Source organism: Amblyomma mixtum, chromosome 1 (assembly GCF_055824585.1).
Source record: "Amblyomma mixtum isolate Tamu chromosome 1, ASM5582458v1, whole genome shotgun sequence".
Taxonomy (NCBI): Eukaryota; Metazoa; Arthropoda; class Arachnida; order Ixodida; family Ixodidae; genus Amblyomma; species Amblyomma mixtum.
Genome location: NC_143012.1, coordinates 176,399,915 through 176,420,545, shown reverse-complemented (window position 1 = coordinate 176,420,545; position 20,631 = coordinate 176,399,915). Strand labels below are relative to the sequence as shown.

The 20,631-nt window shown below is 48.4% G+C and overlaps 1 protein-coding gene across 1 annotated transcript; it reads left to right on the top strand.

Annotated features, from left to right (window-relative positions):
* The first annotated feature begins 1,481 nt into the window (after positions 1-1,481).
* Positions 1,482-19,971, top strand: LOC149370011 (uncharacterized). The gene is made up of 4 exons (XM_089580576.1): positions 1,482-1,556; positions 16,161-16,268; positions 17,535-17,678; positions 19,330-19,971. The coding sequence occupies exons 2-4, from the start codon at positions 16,191-16,193 to the stop codon at positions 19,555-19,557; spliced, it is 450 nt and encodes a 149-aa protein (XP_089436702.1). The 5' UTR covers positions 1,482-1,556; positions 16,161-16,190; the 3' UTR covers positions 19,558-19,971.
* Positions 19,972-20,631: the final 660 nt, after the last annotated feature.

Sequence of the window (20,631 nt, the reverse complement as noted above, 5' to 3'; positions counted from 1 at the left end):
AGCTACGCAGGCCCCGATAAATTACGAAAAAACGCTCCCATTTTCCCACGGACGGGTGGCGGGCGGTGGAGAGTCGTGTAAAGCTAAGAGCTGGTGCGCCTTTTTTATATGAGCCGAGTTGGAGAGAAATAGATATTTAATGCAACGCAGCGCAAATAAATGACGTTTAATCCAGACTGAATGACCCGCTGCTGTACTCGCGAAGCAATAATGTGCACATGCTCATTAGAACGGTAACTACCCAAATCTATGCAGTAATAAGCCGTGAGTGCACTAGTTAAGCAAACTCTCTAATAAGCTCGTTTCACATTGCGAAAACGTGACTTATTGCCTCCCGACAGCGTGGTTATCAATAAGATTGTGAGAACATGCCGAGTTTTATAAAGACGTTGTGCATTGAGACAGCATAACGGTGTCTCGTGTGCAGCCATGCATTCCTGGCAGACGCAAAGCACACAACAGAGTTTTCATAGGCGTGCTACAAACGTTGGGCTGTGACTGGAGCGTACAACCTGGCATGGCAACGAGTAATCCAGCTCAGCCGAGCACGTGTCTTGTTTTTTGGCCGTAGCCAACCCGTGTTTACGACGGAGGCATAGGAGGCATGCCTCAGCGAACAAGCGCGAATAAACCACGCAGCCCGCAACGCGTGATCTCCGTAGCCTCGTCGATCTGTTATTTGCCGATCACTCTTCCCTCTCAACTTGTCTGCGGTCATCAAACTCGCGGCGCAACCGATATTCTGGAGCGCCATCGTCGCATGTGCTCTCGCGTCGCTCAATCGCGGCGCTGACGCAAGCCCATTCGAGCAGCGATAACGGTCGGCGCGGGGGCGGGCGTGACGGGCGGCAAGGGGGGAGACGCTCTGCGCGTTCCTTTCTGGAGACGCGAAGCTGCTGTCCATTCGTACCGGGTCGCGCACGACGTGGGGTCAAGCGGCAGGAAGCAAAAAAGCAACGACCCCAGCTTTCTTCCGCCGCCTTCTCTCAAGGCCACTACCACGCTGCCGCTGGCGAGGAGGAGGAACAAAGCGGACGAGTCCGGCGCCATTCCGCCGCGAAGCAGGCGACAGATGAGGCGCACAGCGACACGGTCCGCTTGGTTCGGTTACGTGACTCTGACGTCACCCCGAGCGGCCGCCGCCATTGGCACCGCGATGCTCTCGGATGTGCTCAAGATGAGCCACGGGGCGAAGGAAACGAACGAGCGGAGGCCTCTTTCTGCCATCTCCCTTTCTCTAGCACACGCACAAACTACCGAGGTTAGACCGGGTGGTCCTCGCCAATCAGGACCGCTACACCCCTCCCTCCCCGGCTAACCTCCCAAGTTGCCAGTGAGAGAGAGAGAGAGAGTACAAACTCATTGTTTCCGGAGAATATGTAGCGTTGCTTCCTTCCGGGCCCATAAAAGCTCCACCTCGCCGTCGGGACGCTCTGCAGTTCCTGTGTGTGTGTTCCGGAGAAAGTTGTCGGCCAGTGCGTTCTCAGGGATATCGCCCGCCGAGCGGCAGAGGATCACGATCTTTTTTTTTGTTTACCTTACTCTACTTCCAAGAGGTGAGATAACGGTTTTCGCTTGCGTTCTCCAAGGCGAAGTGTCTTACGAGGCAATCTGCTCCCTTTCTTTTTTTTTTTTTGATGCGAAATGTCCTTCACCGCCATACGCCGTGTCGGAATTGCCTATTGCACAGGTGGCAGAAGGGCTCCCCGGAGGTGTCAGGGTAGCATTATGCTAGTCGAACTACTGCACCGTAAAAAACCATCTGACTGCAGTGATAATCTTAGCATTAACTGCAGCCGTCTAAGTAAGGGCGTGCAGTGGTGGTAATCCAGAAAACTAAGTGCAGTACTATATCCACTTGTACCTGTTTAACCCCAGGGGAAAAAAAAAAGAAGAAACAAGTTAAGGGAAGATTATGAGCCAAAGCTCCCTCGGGGATGTGATGTATATTTCGTTCAAACCTTTTCCAGCTGGGGTTTAAGGTGTAGACCGGATGTAGTATACACGTTTCGCTTTGCCGACTATACTTTCTTCTACCTTTGTACTAGCATACGAGTTAGTTCTGAGCACCGTTGGACCACGAGAGAATTCATACTGCGACGTTCACGTCTTGTATCCGAAACATCAGCCTAGTAATTGTTTGGCCCTGACGTCGCGTCGAATATGATGGAATAAGTGGCTGCTGAGCCACGCACTACCGTGGATGTAACCCCGAAACTGTCATACAGTTTCAGCTTAAAAGAAACCACGATTTTGACACAAGACCAAAAAACACATGACACTAGGCGCCGGTGTTAGCCCAAAGCACCGCGGAATTACGCTGTTGTAAGACATCTCAAGCCACTCACGAGCATGGTTTCAAACAAGTCTGAGTCGTTGCCATGAAATAATTGCACAAGAAATATTCCTTTTACAACCTGTTCACAAAGTGATCCTGTCTCGATTGGAATATAAGCGCTTGATAATAGGAATTTATTGTTTTACCTCCTCTCAATTATAATCTCTTTTAAATCGATTTAAACTGCAACACCACTTTGACCACCTGTGCTAGATTTATTTTTTCTTAAAGACGAAAACTAAGTAAGTGAGCTATAAAGGCATGGGTATTTCACGGTACACGTTGTATTTATTATTACCAAACGATTTTATCAAACCTTGAATTATTTCTAACACAAACTGACTCCTCCCATAATTCCATCGCGCGTGCAACAGAAAACTCAGCGGAGTGAATTTCGGCAAATGAGCCAGTTGAGCAAAATCAACTCCACATTGCGCTCTCCACAGCGTGGAGAATACATGATACAACACAAAGAAAAGCAATTAGTTTTACACGCTCAAAATTTATCCACGTCAGAACTCATAAGTGCTCACTGTATTGATCGACTACAGTTCAAGAGTCGAAATTTCGTTAAAATGTTATTTCATTACTTCGTAACAATAAATTCACACTTGACCTTTCGTCCGATGTTTCTCTAATTTCCAAGAAGTACAACACAGTATCACAAAGCTTTTTAAACACCGCATTTGGACAAACCAAGCTGTACAAATCTTGCTGTTTTTGCACACATCATAAACTGCTGGAACTCATTAAACGAATGTTATCAACCCCAAAACATTTTACATATGTTCCTTAGCCAGGTGTCATGCCGCTATATTGCGTTTTTTTCTGGTGCATTATTTGCTGCTATGTTATTTCTGCTGCATTATCGTATATTATAGTTGCTTTGTTAGTATTTATTTTTCCTCTGATTTAGTGTCTTCATGAATGTGCCCTTCCTACCATTGCAGGGCGTAGAGTAGCAAAAAATAAAAATTATAAAGCCCGTCATGTCTATAGCAATGTCGACATTAAGCACAGAAGTATTCCTTTAGCTGTGCGATAACCGCTGCCGGAAATGCCAGTGAGACACTGCTATAAATACTGGGGACGCATAACAAGAAATGCTGACCCCAATCATTAAAAAATACAGCATCAGATGCTTTGATGGCAAATCTGGCGACAAACGGCAAAGGTATGCTCAGAGAGTTTGTTGCCCTTTATAAGCCATGTCTCGTGACCTAGAGTGCAGCACAGAATTGAACCAATAATAATATATTGGCCCTCTTTCCTGCATTTGTTGCCCTCTGCTTGGTACTCAGTCGCCGTTTGAAGCTTGTAGCAGACTTTCGGGAACTTTCCCACTACCGCGTGGTGATTTTCAATGCGTCGAGTATTAGGAACAGCCGGAACTTTATTGAAAAACTGAGAAAAAGAGAAAATCGGCCAAACGGACAAAGCAGCGAATGAGGAAAACATCGCCGCTTTGGGAGAAAAAAGTTCAACGTTAGAGTGAATAATCAAGTGGCCGCCGAAGCGGCATCACACGTGGGATCGACGGCGCGCAGGGTCGAAAATCTATGTGAACATTTTCAAAGCGGGAAACTGGTTTGGTTTGGTTTATGGGGTTTAACGTCCCAAAGCGACTAAGGCTATGAGAGACGCCGTAGTGGAGGCTCCGGAAATTTCGACCACCTGGGGTTCTTTAACGTGCACTGACATCGCACAGTACACGGGCCTCTAGAATTTCTCCTCCAAAGAAATTCCAGCCGCCGCGGCCGGGATCGAACCCGCGTCTTTCGGGTCAGCAGCCGAGCACCATAACCTCTGAGCCACCGCGACGGCAAAGCGGGAAACTGTCATGCCTTCCAGGGCCTCACGCTTTGATAAACAGATAAAATTTCGTTCACGCTGACAGCTGAGCAGAAACGGCTGAATGATTTGACGCATAGAACTTATATACGTGCTTCTTACTCCTTTACATGTGATGAAACCTGAAATTATCACTTCTGTGCGGAGAATAATAGCCTGTGATTAGTATACGATTGCGTCTACTCAGTAGCATCGGAGTCCTCCAGTACCTTTGTGGGTTATTAAACTTCTCCGCAGCGCTATGGGAGAGTTTTGCACCCTGCTCGGTGCCAGGCACTCGGCGTCTTGCGACTTGTCTGTTGTGTGCGATTGTCGCGAAAGATGCCAACACCTATACCCTTTTGCTGCGTGCCGTTACGGCTACAGGTGGCTGCAATATCGAGGTTCTATATTCGGCTTCGAGCATGTTCTCGTGTCTCTTTGAGGCCAGTAACATTGCTCGTGTCGCTGCGTGTGTTGTCCAAGGTGCCGTTGTGACATCGCAGCGCGATATACGAAACTCCAGCAGGACGCCGTACTGCTTTTATCCGACGGCCTCTTGGCGTATTTTTCGAACGTGATGTCGGGGCGTGGGCCGATAACGCATCGAAAATTGGCATCGAAAACGGCACAGAGGATACAATGCCGGCCTTCTGCCCAAGCCTCTCCGAGGCAGCTGCTGCTGCAAACGATATTTCTAGTGAAGGACTTCGCAGAAGCAATCTCATGGAAGAGAAGCATTTATGGATGCGATTTTTTGTGTCAGGGCGCACGTCTGTACTTCACAAAGCAGCCGATGTTTGCTGCACACATGACCAACACACGCAGTGCACAATACCGTGTGTAAATACAGCAAGAATTAAGTCGACGAAGCTGAGACAATGTTGGGCTGTCGATATAAACGTGGAAGAAAACATTTTATTGGCTCTCTCAAAAAGAGGTTGTATGAACATATAAAACGCTAGGTCCAGAAATGTGATGACGTGAAACCTTCAACAAAGTGGACGTGGTGAGCCCCGTAATTAGCTAAAGGCACAGCAGAAAGGCTTACCTCAAATTTTCGTTTTGTAACTTGCATGTCATCAATTAACATCCTTGCGCACTGAAAATAAGTGACTGCTTCTGGCATTTCATAGGCGTGCGAATTTGATTTTTAGATTGCTTATATACAGCAGATATCGGTATGAAGCGAAAACAGATTCCTTACGTCAGTTAGTTAGTTATAGACGTATTAGTGCCTACCTAAGTGGCAAAACTAAACACTGCAAGCCAGTGCATAAAAGCTGGGGTTCTTCAGTTCAGTTGGAAATGCTTTCTTTTAAGCACGTTCCCAACGCGATGGACAAAACGCAAAATGTCGTCAAAGACGTTACGTGTATTTCTACACAAATTAATCGGACTCTGACGCACCAGTTCCCAGTTCAGAAATGCCCGCTTTTGGCAACGATGTGCGTGACATGCGCATTCACGAGTGTCGACAGCTCTACTTCCGCCCTGCATGGAGTTACTCCAGACGCTTGCATGCTAGCTGAATTCATAGTCGTTCGCTACACTGCCAGGCTGGAGCATAACTTTCGCCCACTGTTTTCTCATAGCAGCTTCACGCTAACACTATTTCTCCGGAATGCTTCCCCTTCTTATTGCACAAAGGGCCTGCATGTGACAACGCCGCAGTGCAGATGTCAGACGCATTGTTTTGGCGTAGCCACTATCACTGAGTTTAACTGGTACGTATGGTTGTCATTTGGCGAAATCCTTAAAGAGTGATAATAAAACCCGGAAGTAATATCTTTTCATGCAGCCACTATATAGCATCGCATAAAGAGCATTTGTTTGTCTGTTGGAGCCAAACGGTTCCCTTCATGTTGTGCCGCCAAGTTTAAAGAAATATCTCTTCACACAAATTACTTCCACGTAATCACACTCGAAAAACCATAAACAATCTAAGCTGCAAAGTTCACATCCCACATAGTGCCATTGCCGGTTCCGCTCCCATGCCCTTCACCACTCAATGTCGCCCCTACCGGCAGCTTATTTCACCGTTCCAAACTTATGCCGAAGATTCGTGGCCACTATAGGTGTTAAGCGTCTCAGGTAGAGCCGTACTTCGTGCGTAGCAAAAACGTTTGAAAGCTTCAAGCACGGCAGTTAAGACAGAACTCCGATTGTAATTTTCTCCTCAGAGTCGAGGTCCTAGAATCCACGGAGGTTAAGTTCACAACCCTCAACTTTCCAGGGGTGATTACTCCCTGAGTCCTCCATTGAAAAATCCTATGCGGAGCAAGATAAACTCTCGTTCTGAAAAACCTCTTCACGCCTATAAAAGTTAACTTCCACTGCTTGAAGAAAGTGAGTAGAAAGTGTGTTTAAAAGATGGCTTATAAGGATGCGAAACAGCTAAAGTGGCATAGTGTTTGCTTTGGGAAACGGCAATAATGCGAAAAGTCTCGCTTACTTTCCTTTTCGGGTATATCAAAGCTTCTAAAGTGCTCTCACTGAAGGGCTAATGTGGAATATTTACGCAGTTTCTCATTTGCTGACTGCCTCGTTATAATAAGTAACTCAGGAAATGGACCAAAGAAATCACAACCTCTAGACACGAAAGTACTGCGTTTGACTTGAAACATTCTATGAATAATCCAAAGGGTAACGTCTCAAGGTAATGTAAGGTTCTGAAAAAGCGTAAAAGTTTCGAAGCTCTTGTCTACAGTTCGACTCAGCGTACCTTAAGAACTTTGAAAGCAGAATTTTGATTTCCTAACGTTATTATCTTACTGTTGGAGCAAACTCGTGTGTGAAAAATATTCTCTTTGTGTTTTTTTACCAGTTTTAGCGCATTCACGCTGCGCTATGAGCTTTTTCAATCCCCGTCTTTCGCTGGTTTGAAATAACGGTACTTGAGCAGGTAATTTGGGACCTCCTCTAGAGTTGTTATACTTTATCCATTCAGTGGGGTGGGAAGTGTAGGTTGGACATGCAAATTCTAACTATTGAATATGCGTGAAAGCACACAGCAAACCTGCTAAGCACAAGGCGTGGTCTCGCACCATTTGGTCACGGCGGCAAAACAGGCTCCAGCCCTGTCCTTGTCAGGAAGGCCATAGCGCCCATTAGCGCCAGCGTACAAGGGAGCCACGTGGGAGGTGGCCATTTATATCTACCCGCTAATCCTTCTCATATGACAGTTCATTCTACGACCGTTATCATTAGCCAGTTAATACCTGCATCCTTGAGAGCTTCTCTCCGTAATTTACCCGTTGGTGCCCACTGCCATTTGGTTAGCGCTACTGCGTTTCCGACTCACCTAAGTGGTTTTCTGCAGGGACGCGTTTCGCTCGTGGCCTTTCCACAGCACGTTCCGGATGCCATATTTGTATGCGTCACGCTTTTACTTATAGAGATAATGCGCACAGCATCATTTTCCGCTTATCTGTTTCTGCTATCACACCTACTATTACCGCAGCCTGAAATGCGAAAGGATCTTTGGTGCAGAGAACTGAGATTGCAAGTGTCACAAAAATATAATAAATGACGCCATGCGTGAACTATATGTGAGCGAATACTCTGGTTATTTATATCAACACGCAGGGAGAGTGAGTTACTCAGAATTTCCAGCGTTGGCCGCACAATGAAAATATATATATATATATATATATATATATATATATATATATATATATATATATATATATATATATATCTATATATATTGCCGCGTCTACAACAATAGCCGCTCGGCGGCTGTTCGGAACGCAGCTCGTGCGCCACGCGGTTCGCGGCTGAAGAAGACGAAGCTAGACGTTCCATCCTGGCCGTCTCGGTGTGCGCTGGCATCATCTCGGTGTTGGCGTTCCTCTGCCGTTTGGACGCGGCGCTACCTGTACCAACTGCTACGTGACACTGGTGGAGGTTGCGGGCTCGACGTCCCATGTCCAACACCTCTTCAGACAGCCGCTCATCGAGTCCCGACCAGCTACCCCTTGTCTGCACGCCCGTTCACCGCAGCAGCCGCCGCCTCCTGGGACTGGTCCCAGAGTTTGGTCTCCTCCCAAAAGAGGCACGCACTCATCGACCTGGTGAGCATACCACCATGGCTCAGGCTAGCGCTTCACACTTGACGCTCCAGCAACCCCGCGTGCCAGCCAGCTTCCATGGCGTCACTTTCGAAGACGTTGAAGACTGGCTTGACCAGTTTGAGCGGGTTGCCGATTTCAACCAATGGAGCCCTGCGCAGAAGCTGCGGAACGTGTATTTCGCCCTCGAAGACGGAGCCAAGATTTGGTTCGAGAACAGGGAGGCCGATCTCCAAAGCTGGGATACCTTCCGCCAGCAGGTCCGGGACACCTTTGCTAGCACGGACCGCCGGGATCGTGCGCGGCGCCTCCTGGACGCTCGCGTCCAAAAGCCTAATGAGACAGTTGCCATGTTCGCCGAGGACGTGACCCGTCTTTGTCGGCGCGCTGACCCAGATATGGCGGAATCCGCGAAGCTCCGCCACCTGATGCAAGGTGTGAAGGACCAACTCTTCGCTGGTTTGGTCCGGAATCCCCCGCAGACGGTAGCCGACTTCATCAAAGAGGCGACCGCCATTGAGCGGGCCTTGCATCAACGCTGCCGCCGAAATGACTCCTTGTGCGGTGAGCCAAGCGCCAGTGCGGCTTCTTTGAGCGTGTCCAGCGACAATGCGTCGCTGCGTGAGCTCATACGCGCTGTGGTCCGTGAAGAGCTGCAGAAACTGACCCTTGCCTCGTCTGACCCGACGGCTGCGGCTCTTACCGAGGTTGTGCGCGACGAGATTCGTCAAGCATTTTCACCGCCTCCTCCAGTCATACCGGAGCCACGTCCCATGAGCTACGCCGCGGCTCTCCGTTCCGAGTTGCCACCTGTGCAACGCTTGCCGTACCACCCGCCGCCGCCAACCGCTCCGCCACCGTCATTCTACCAGCGGCCTCAGCGAGGACCTGCCATGCGTCCACCGGCCCGGAAGGCGGCTGTTTGGCGCACTTCTGATCAGCAGCCGCTCTGTTACCATTGCGGGGAAGCCGGCCACCTGTATCGCCGTTGCCCATACCGTGAAATCGGCCTCCGGGGTTTCCCACGTGACGCTCCTTGTCCCCGTTTCGGTGAGCGACCCCACGAAATAGAGGAGTACCTTGCTGCCCATGACACCACCTCTAACCGCCGACCCCGATCTCCGTCTCCCGCACGCGTCACGTCGCCCAGCCGCCAGGCTTTCTCAGATGGACTGCGGGGCCGGTCTCCAAGCCCGCGCCGGGGAAACTGAAAGCGGCGACCTCAGGGGGGAAGGTTGCTGACAGCGGATATAACGAAGACCCCCGAACGCCGCCGGAGCGCGATGCCGAGATCCCGATGCCGCCGCAGCACGATTCTGTGAACCCGAGTTTCCCTGACACCGATGCAGTTAGCGCCGACCTCCGCATTCACGTTGACGGGCACCCAGTGACTGCTTTAGTCGATACAGGCGCGGACTTTTCGATCATAAGCAAGCACCTCGCGGATCGCCTCAGCAAGGTAAAGACAGCCTGGGATGGACCTCAAATTCGTACTGCTGGCGGTCACCTCATGACGCCTGTCGGAAGATGCACTGCTCGAGTCACCATTGCCAATTCTGCTTTTGTTGGCACTTTTGTTGTTCTGCCGCACTGCTGCAAGGACCTGATCCTCGGAATGGACTTCTTGCGTGAGCATGGTGCCATCATAAACCTTCCTGATCGTCTGGTAACATTTTCGACCCCTGGAACGATTCCAGCCGACACCGAACCACGCAGAGTGGCCCTGCGCATAATCGACGCCGATGTGACCGTCCCTCCGCGATCCTGTGCCCTCGTTACCGTCATTTGTGACGACCTGTGCAGTGCTGACGGCGTAGCAGAACAGAACACTGCGCTTGTGCTCTCCCATGGGGTCTGCATCGCCAGAGGTATCGTCACGCTACGGAACGGCCTAGCAGATGTCCTTCTAACGAATTTCGGGACCGAACGGCAACACATCGCCAAGGGCACTGCGGTCGCATACTTCGAGGGCATCGCCGAAATTAACGATTGCCTTGCCCTCCAGAGCGAAACGTCCAATTCTTGCACACCTCAGCTGATCCTCGACGTGAACCCAGGCTTACCCCCAGCCGATAGGGAGAGCCTAGTTGGCCTACTGCATCAGTTCCAAGACTGTTTCTCGTCTACGTCGGCAGTCAAACAGACGCCTCTCGCTAAGCACCGCATCATTACGGACTGCAGTACCCGACCAATTCGGCAAAACCCATACCGTGTCTCACTGCGGGAGCGTGAAGCCATAGCTGAACAAGTCAAAGAGATGCTGCAGGATGGTGTTATTCAGCCGTCGAGGAGCCCGTGGGCTTCGCCTGTGGTTTTGGTTAAGAAGAAGGATGGTAGTCTGCGATTTTGCGTTGACTACCGGAAGCTTAACCAGGTTACCAAGAAAGACGTCTACCCGTTACCACGCATTGACGACTCTCTTGACCGGTTGCGGCACGCGCGCTACTTTTCTTCACTGGACTTAAAAAGTGGTTACTGGCAGATCGAAGTTGACGAGCGGGATCGCGAGAAGACAGCGTTCGTGACGCCGGATGGCCTTTATGAGTTCAAGGTCCTTCCTTTCGGTTTGTGTTCAGCTCCAGCAACATTTCAGAGAATGATGGACGCTGTTTTGTCGGGCCTGAAATGGCAGACGTGCTTGGTATACCTGGACGACGTTGTTGTATTTTCGCCAACGTTCGAAGAACACCTCCAGCGCCTCTTGACCGTGCTACAGGCTATACGATCTGCCGGCCTGACGTTGAAGCCCGAGAAATGCCACTTTGGTTATGAGGAGCTCCTTTTCCTGGGCCATGTCGTCAGCCATCGTGGAGTCCGGCCGGATCCTGCTAAAACAGCTGCCGTCGCCAACTTTCCCACTCCTTCGGACAAAAAAACGGTCCGGCGTTTTTTGGGCCTTTGCGCGTATTACCGGCGGTTCATTGGCAACTTTTCCCGACTTGCTGCACCGTTGACGCATCTTACAAGAGAGGAAGTCCCATTCACGTGGACAGAACAGCAGCAGCAGGCATTTGATGAATTACGGCGACGCTTGCAAACCACGCCTGTCCTTGGTCATTTCGATTCTCGTGCGGAGACTCTCGTCCACACAGATGCCAGCAACGTGGGTCTCGGTGCTGTACTCGTCCAGTGGCAGGACGGCGCTGAGCGCGTAATAGCATACGCCAGCCGCACTCTGTCTCGTGCCGAATCTAATTATTCCACGACCGAAAAAGAATGCCTTGCCGTGGTATGGGCTGTGACAAAATTTCGACCTTACCTGTACGGCCGACATTTACAAGTAGTAACCAACCACCACTCTCTCTGCTGGTTGACGAACTTACGGGATCCCTCTGGCCGCCTCGCGCGTTGGAGCCTACGCCTTCAGGAGTTTGACATGTCCATCGTCTATAAATCAGGGCGCCAGCACAACGATGCCTACTGCTTGTCCAGATATCCAGTCGAGGCTGCGCGCGACGACGACGAACCGGACTTTCCTCTCATCGCAGCCGTAGACGCAGCGACTATTTCCAGTCAGCAACGTGAGGACCCGGCGCTGAAACCTCTCATCGACTTCCTGGAAGCCCGTACCGAGGAGGTTCCCCAGCCCTTCGCAAGAACCCAGTCCTCCTTTTGTCTGCGCAACAACGTGCTGTACAAAGCCAACTTTTCTCCAACCGGAAGCGACTACCTCCTCGTCGTTCCAGCGAATCTCCGTGAAGAAATCTTGCAGGCGTGTCACGACGAGCCCACCGCAGGTCACCTCGGCTACGCCCGCACTCTGGCTCGGATCAAAAAGAGCTATTACTGGCCTAAGCTTGCGGCGACTGTACGACACTATGTGCGCACGTGCCGTAATTGTCAACGACGAAAAACACCCCCTGTCAAGCCAGCTGGACTTTTACATCCCGTTCAAGTGCCCAGACTCCCGTTTGAGCAAGTTGGCATGGATCTTCTCGGCCCTTTTCCAACTTCATCTTCGGGAAACCGGTGGATTATCGTCGCTACTGATTACCTTACGCGCTACGCTGAAACCAAGGCCCTCCAGCGCGGCACAGCAGCCGAGGCTGCGAATTTTTTCGTGGAACGCATCGTCCTCCGGCATGGCGCTCCAGCACTAATTATCACGGATAGAGGCACCGCTTTCACTGCCAAAATCTTGGAATCCGTCATGCGGCTGAGTGGCACTACTCACAGGAGAACAACCGCCTACCATCCCCAGACGAATGGCCTGACCGAGCGCCTCAACAAAACTCTCGTCGACATGCTGTCCATGTATGTTGACGTTGAGCATCGATCTTGGGACAATATCCTGCCATATATTACTTTCGCGTATAACACGGCTCAACAGGAAACCACGCGGAGGACGCCCTTCTGTCTGTTGTACGGCCGCGAAGTGTCGACAATGTTGGAAGCAATGCTGCCCCATGATGGCCGCGACCCCGACGTTGGTGCCGAGGAGTTCACGCTTCGCGCAGAAGAGGCTCGACAACTTGCAAGAGTGCGCATCCTGGACCAACAAGACCGTGACGCCCGACGTTACAACCGCCGCCACAGACTGATGACGTTCGCCCCGGACGACAAAGTGTGGGTATGGACCCCCATTCGACGCCGTGGCCTTTCCGAAAAACTGCTCAAGCAGTATTTCGGCCCCTACCGAATTCTCCGTCAGCTAAGCGACGTAACCTATGAAGTCCTCCCTGATGGGGCTTCCCGGACTACTCGCCGTCAGCAGAGACCAGAGATTGTTCATGTAGTCCGGATGAAGCCCTATTTTTCGCGAGACATTATGTGACTAGGTGCTGTGCGTTACTCTGTTTTTTTTTTGTTTCTTTCTCCCTATTTTCTTGATTTTCTTGTTAAAGCATCGGGCCGATGCTCTTTCCGAGAGGGAGGGTAATGCCGCGTCTACAACAATAGCCGCTCGGCGGCTGTTCGGAACGCAGCTCGTGCGCCACGCGGTTCGCGGCTGAAGAAGACGAAGCTCGACGTTCCATCCTGGCCGTCTCGGTGTGCGCTGGCATCATCTCGGTGTTGGCGTTCCTCTGCCGTTTGGACGCGGCGCTACCTGTACCAACTGCTACGTGACAATATATATATATATATATTTAATGAACTGGCGGGAATTATTTTGAGCAAGAAGTCTGGTATGGTATGCGCCTGTATCTTTTTACACCGGGGTTTTTCGTATCATTCGTGTCAAAGACGACCTTCAACTTCCTTCTTGGTTGTGCAGACGAAACAAGGAACGTAAAGCGATGTAAAGAGAATTTTTGTAAATGTTGGTCAGTTTGTCATGAAAGCAGAAACTCAGAGGCTTTAAAGAGAACGGTTATAAAAGCACGGTCGACTTTGCTAAGCTTGGAGCTTTCAGTTTTCAGAAATATACAACTCGACATCAGATTAAAGAGAAAAGCAAAGGTCTAGTGTCTGTTCTGTTTCTGCCCAGATGTTACAGAGATAAGCGGGTCAGAAAATGCCATTGAAGCGTTGTGCAATTTAGAGCACAATGGCAAGTAGTTTAGTACTTAAAGTTAGAAGATTAGAGATACAGACAAAAGCGACTGGCAGATGACCGCCGTTGGTCTTGACAGCAGAAGATACAAAGTACTGTCACGGTGCCCAAACTATTGGATTGTGATATAGGCGTCAGTACTTTAATTCCCATTCCTCGCGCACAATGGAAGTTTAAGGAAGTTGGTCTGCGCTGGTCGTAAATTTTCAACAAGAGCGGAGTGCGCGGCTCGCGTCGTTACAGCTCCAGAAGACGTCAAGAGTGGTGTGTTCACAGAAGTACTTGTACATGGCTTAAAGCCTAAGCGGTGAACATTCATTATAGTAAGGGGCGAACTGGAGGAGTGAACGCACGGTGCTATTCACTGCCTTACATTTGTTCGTATTTAGTTTTAATCGCACAACTCGGAGAACTCATTAAAGTTTTACCAAACAATTATCCGGTGAGTCATTTTTCTATGCAGGACTCGAGCATCAGCGAGTGGCCTAATACTAAGAAAACTAAACTGTGAAGGTAATTACAATGAAAGATGAAGAGTGGAAACCACGCTCAGAGGGCTAGGATACATCCAAGTGTATCTGAACATTAACGGCCCTCATGGTGGTTAGGTGCGACCTTTTGCTATTAAAGGACCTATCTTTTGACGACCTGTTGAATGCCGATAAGAATAGAAGGACAAATGCGAGTACGCATACTTTTAAGTGCTAAAGTTCACCAAAACAATATTAGTAAGCAGAAGATCAAACTAAAACATTATGATATTACATTAAGATTAGGAATCACTCGTTAATGGTGTCGGGAAATGTTTTCATTGTAATGTACCTCTCGTAATAATTAGAGATGTGGATAGTGGGTTGCAAAACAAACAAAATATTTTTGCGTTTGGCAAGAAAATGATGTTATAGAAATGCATCTACACCCAAAGGGCGGAATGAATGCTACGAAACTTACGAGCTGAAATTACTTCGGCATCTTTCCGCTCTCTGAGTATTGTGGTCGACTGGAAAGACTAAGTAAAGATATGCAGTTTAGTTCATTGGCAGGTACCACTGCTTTTCGACAATTTATAAGTTACACTGTCAAGTTTGACCCAGTATGATATTCTTTTATTTCGGACCAGCTTTGCCATAACCCACCCTGAAAACGGCGAGTATTGATGTAACCTATGGAATGATGGAATGCATAGTCCGACAAATGGGCTGACGAAGTTCACTGCATGAAGAATGCATGAAGGTAACGTGCAAGTGAATTTAAAGCTTATCGAGATGTCCAATGTCTTTTAAATATGCAAATAGAAAGTTCATTGCAAGTCTCTGTTGCCTAAGGCAGGCTAAGGGACCTAAAACTTTGTCCATTATTAGGGGCACTGAGCAGAGATTCTGCTTGTAATGTTCATAGTACGCACTATCGTTAGCATACGCAGGGCACTCAAGCAGGATATGTTCCACAGTTTCTATCGAGGCACAGTTGTCACAAGGCGGACAGTTCATTTGTCCAAAACGGTATCGCAAGCCGTTTGTATATGCAGCATTCAGACAAAGTGGGTGATAAAGTGTTTCCAGATTGCGAGGAATTCTGGTTGAGAGGCTTGATCTAAGATATGGGTCGATCTTCGTTTTTTCTTTTACCTCTTCCACACTGGTCTCCTTCTGTCTTTTTCTCCGAAATTCCCCTCCCTACGAAGAGTAGCATGCCAGCGATTTTTAAACGCCGGCGAAATTCTCTGTATTTCATTAAAGAGTTTCTATCTCTCTCTCTCACCCTGGAAACAAAAATGCTCGAATTAAAGAAAATCTGCAGGAAAAATAAAGGGGAAGTTAGTCGTAGAAGCATGCATGAATGATGATAATGATATTTAAGACCTCCCAAACACTCATGATTGGGAATGTATGACCCATACTCGGATTTCAGTCGCATATCGCGTATGTATTAAACATCCGCTATAATTATTAGATAAGTAACCAGACATAAACGCCTTCTCACTCAGTCGCAGTGCATCTATTTGTGAAAAAAAAAGAACTACAGAGCATGGTTACTACGTTCGAGTCAGTGCGAAAGCACGGTAAAGCGGACTCATCGCAGATTTCCTTCAGTTGCACGCCTTTCAGTACGTTTCTGAGGCATTTTGTATCCTCTTACGTCGCATACGATGTAAAAACTAAAAAAGACAGTTCTTTTGCAATCCATAATTTTACTTGACATGGACTAGGTGCACTGTTTCTAGATTACAATAAAGTGCAATATTTGCGGCGGATAACCTGCGCGCAAACTTCCTCCGTTCATGATATAATTATCCACAGGATTGTGCTTGTGGTATTTCGCGAAGATCTATCGCGTACTTCGTGGCTGAAAATAATCTTTGAGAGTTTTATCTACGCTTTGATGCCCATAAACCCGACACGTTTACAACAATGTCCTTTTCTAGGAGCCAACTTCATTCCTCCGTCTTACCATCATGGCCTCTGTCTCCTGGCAGCTAACGCTTCTAGCAGCTATTCTGGCCATAAGCATGGCTGCCACACCTGCAAGGAAGGTAAGTTGGACGTTGTCGTGCCTTGTATTTTCGGCATGCACCACTTTTGCTGATTTATAGAGATGCCATCTATAACGATTCGCTTCAGGATTCAGTGCCATACCCAGCAATTCTGGTCAAAAGCGTTTTTCAATAGGAACGCGTTTATGAACTCAATTTTTTATATAATGTAAGAATTCACTATACAATCAATATATCCACAGATCTCCCGTCGGCAGGCTTGTACTTTTTTCCTATTCATGTTTTTGCTATCTTCAAAAACGTTACCCGTTGGTTGTCTGTGGCATGGTTTTCTAGTGATTGAAAACTTCAAAATAAAGATTTTGCTACGCTTCGCAAGAATGAACCGTTACATTCAATTTTTCTTTCACAGTATATTACAATATTAAAATATTCAAAATTTTTGTCCACGAATGCTGGACACATGCTGCTCTACCGATAATAGCCACCAATTTCGGCATCAGTTCTGAACGAGTAACGTCGTTCGCTCGATGTGCTGCCAATAGTTAGAAGAAAAAAAAACATAAAAAAGCGGCCGTTTATTACTTTTCATCACGCTTCAGGATTATTCTCTATCCAGCAGGTAAAGCGCAAACAAGCATCCACTTTGTTATCTATACTTAATTATTAAACGTCTAAGCGATGACTCTACGAGGATGTTAACTGTAATTACTGAGTAACTATACCAGATTGCGTAAAATATAATTCAGTTCACAAATTAGCATAAAAAATTACTTATCCGTGCCAGATGAATTACATATCAAACATAGATAACTAAAATATTTTTAATTGCCTCTGTGCGCTAAGGCAACTAATCTCGTCAACGACTAGGAAACTAATTAACATTTAGCGCACTACTGACACGGTGGCTCTGACCACCAATATAAAGTCGCGTTCTTGGGTTGAGGACACATTAAAGCTCTCCAACATGGAGTGCTGTGTCACAGCGCCTGGTGCAAGAAAAGACTACGGAGGTTCATCAGGGTTTAATATTTAGGCAATACTTGGAGTGAGTGGTGAAGCGAGGAGGATGGGAGGCGCATATTCAGCATGGATTTTTAAACTTTATTCCCCCAATATAGGACTCTCAGTGTGCTTCTTGGATAGGAAATATTTCTTATACACTGAGCGCCTGATTTCAAACCGCTTCTGAGTCTCTTGCTTGCTTAATCGCGTCGCCTACACGGTGCGGTAAAGTACCGCGTGCAGTGTCAGAATCTGCTGTACGTCTACCTACATCGCAATCTTCATTCCACCGCACTGAAGCGCTCCAAGCGGCAGGCGTACGAACTCCCCGACGGCTCGGAGCTGTTGCTGTACGCGCCACTGTCCACCAGCTTCCGGTGCCAGGGCGAGGGCTACTACGCCGACGTGCAGAACAACTGCCAGGTGTACCACGTCTGCCACCAGGTGAGAAGGTGGCGCTGCGCAGCGGGCATCCCAGTAATGTTTACAGGGTTTGTTGCACCGGTGCAGAGCTGTGAAAAAGCGACAGCGCACAAATTCAGTGAACAGAATGCTATGGAGCATTCTAAACACGTTCATAGTGGAACGCTGATATCTGTACAAGAAGTCAGGACTTTCTACGATTTCCCAGGCAAAGCAGAGAGCTGATACCACAAAACAATGCGAAGAAACAATTGTAATCATACAAGATGATTTCCTGCACATACAACCCAATCCTTTCGAGAAGCTAGTACAGGGAAGGAAGGTACTGTCTTAGTAATGCTAAGTTTTAAAACTTTGTTTCACATATTCCTTCGTATGCAGCTCAGCCCCTTAGACGTTGTCATTTTGTGAGAATGGGCTTCTCGCGTTTTCTGGAAAGATGGGCTCACGCCCATTTTAGAAGAAATGGGTCAACTCATCTTAAACAAAGCAGGTTAGTTGTTGTCCTGTCCAATTTATTTCTATTAAATTTATTGACCTAATGTGCGCATCTGTATATCCATAACAATACCGTACCGACCAAACCAAATGCGCAAGCACTATTAATGAAGCGAGAGGAGGTACGCCGCTCCGAACTGCCGAAAAACCTTAAGCAAGGTGTACACGAAAAAAAGAAAAGGATGGCTTGCATTTTGAGTGTGTGCCGGTCTGAGTCACAACCCAGAAACCAGGTAGGGAATTTTGTGCGCAAGGTCGGTTTGGGACAGATCATCACCGGGGCTGTTGTGGGAGCCCCACTTCATCTCTTCACCCACGGCGCAGTTCTAGTGTCGGCAGAATGAGACAGCTACCACGGCTTTCCAGTCCTCATAATCGACTAGTGGTACTGTTCGTTCTCTAGTTCGTAATAGCTTAGTGCGCAAGCTTCCACGATTCACCAATTAGCGTTATTTCTTTATTTTTATTTGCCTAACTCTCGATGCTAAAGGCAAGATAGAAGGCGGCGACTTCAAGTAAGTTTAAAAGTAACAGGATTTGAAGCGTTCTGAATGGCAGAAGAGCCGCCACGATGGCTCAGTGGTTATGACACACTACTGCTGACCCGAAAGACGCGGGTTGGATCCCGGCCGCGCTGGTCGCATTTCGATGGAAGCGAAATTCTAGAGGCCCGTGTACCGTGCGATGTCAGTGCACATTAAAGAACCCCAGGTGGTGATCGAAATTTCTGGAGCCCTTCACTACAGCGTCCCTCATAGCCTGAGTCGCTTTGGGACATTAAATCCCCATAAACCAATGGCACAATTTTCTTACAATTTGCAAATTCGCTACTCTCCTGTTTAAAAAATACCAGCTAAGAAGTTGCCAAAAAGTAACTGGTAGATAGTAGATAGCCGACCCAGGAATAGGTGGGAAGTCATGTGAATTTCGTGAAATTAAAGGCTGGAAATAAATTGCTCCACGCGAGGTAAGAAGGTTTTTTTCCTACCATTAATGTACATTTTATCAGTTCGGGACCGATGTTACTGTGCAATACGACACTACCCTTAACAGATGCACTAGTTAGACGCTCAGCGCTTCTCACTGGATGTCAGTGTATACTACCACCCTGGTGCAAAAAATCCGGAATAGTCTGCCGCCATAATAAGGCGACGTCGCGGCTGCACTCTCGCAGGTGACCCGTCCCGACGGCTCGGCCGAGTGGCAGCAGTACAGCTTCCTGTGCGGCAACCAGACGGTGTTTGACCAGCTGTCGCTCACGTGCGCTTTTCCCGAGGAGGCCGTGCCGTGCGCCAGCGCGGCAGACTTCTTCTACGTGAACAACTACATCGGCGTCGAGAATGCCCCCTTCCTCACCGACGACGACGTGCGGAGAGCGGACGCCTACAAGCAGGGCCGATAGGGGACGCGCCGGTATCGCCAGGGGGGCCACTCCCGCCGCGGCAGCCTGCCATTAGCTTTTCAGCTTTTGAATAGCACGCAAGACATTTTTATTGTTTTTTTTCATGGACTTCATGCATGTGTAAACAATGGAAATATTCGCTGGAAATGCGATGATGCCCTGTGCTAGAAAGACAGGCTGCATTTTCCTTGCTTTTCTAACACAGGAAGATGTTTACAGACTGCGGGACTAAGGAGCCACACTCTAGGCCCAGTATTTGAAATATCCACGCAGTGCCTTTGGCATTTATTGATGCACAGAGTACAGAGGTGGCGTGCATGCAAGCGAAGCCCCGTCTCTAGCGCGGCATCACTCTTGACCAAGTCGGCGCTTCCCAGGGTAGGCGCAGGGTAGCCATAGTAAGGAGACCGTCCCACCTACACCCCTCAGCACACTGCACCCCCCCCCCCCCCCCCACCTACCCCCGCCCAGCCCCACTCCGCACCAACCCGCCGCGGTGAGCGCATTGCGCGTCTTTCCTCCGGCTTGTGCATTCGTTTGCGTATTTGTTCGGCCCTGTCTTTTGGAGTACCTTTTTGTCCGAACAGTCACCCCTCCCCGCCTCTGCTCGCACCAGATACTGGGTCAAAAAAAAAAAAATCCCCATTCCACTTTCCGCACGCATAAGAGATATCACACCCAACCCTTCTGGACAAAAGCATTTTTGAGTCGGAAATCCTTCATGAACACAATTTTTTCATATAGTGTAAGGTTTCACTATAACAATCAATATATCCGCAGGTCACTCGACGGCAGTCATGCATTTTTTGTTCTATGAACATTTTTGCTGTAGTCAAAAGCCTTTCCCATTGGTTTTCTATGGCAGCCTTAACTGTTCGATGCGATCCTTGGAAACATCTTAAAAGAAGGGTTTTGCTACATATGAGAAGAACGAAACATTACATTCAACATTATAGTAACAGTGTCTTACAATTTTCCAATTTCCAAAATTTATGTCTGAGAATGTTGGACATGTACTGCTGGCTCACACACGTGGCGCGCGAGTGCCTTATTGTGATACCAGTTCGGCACGCA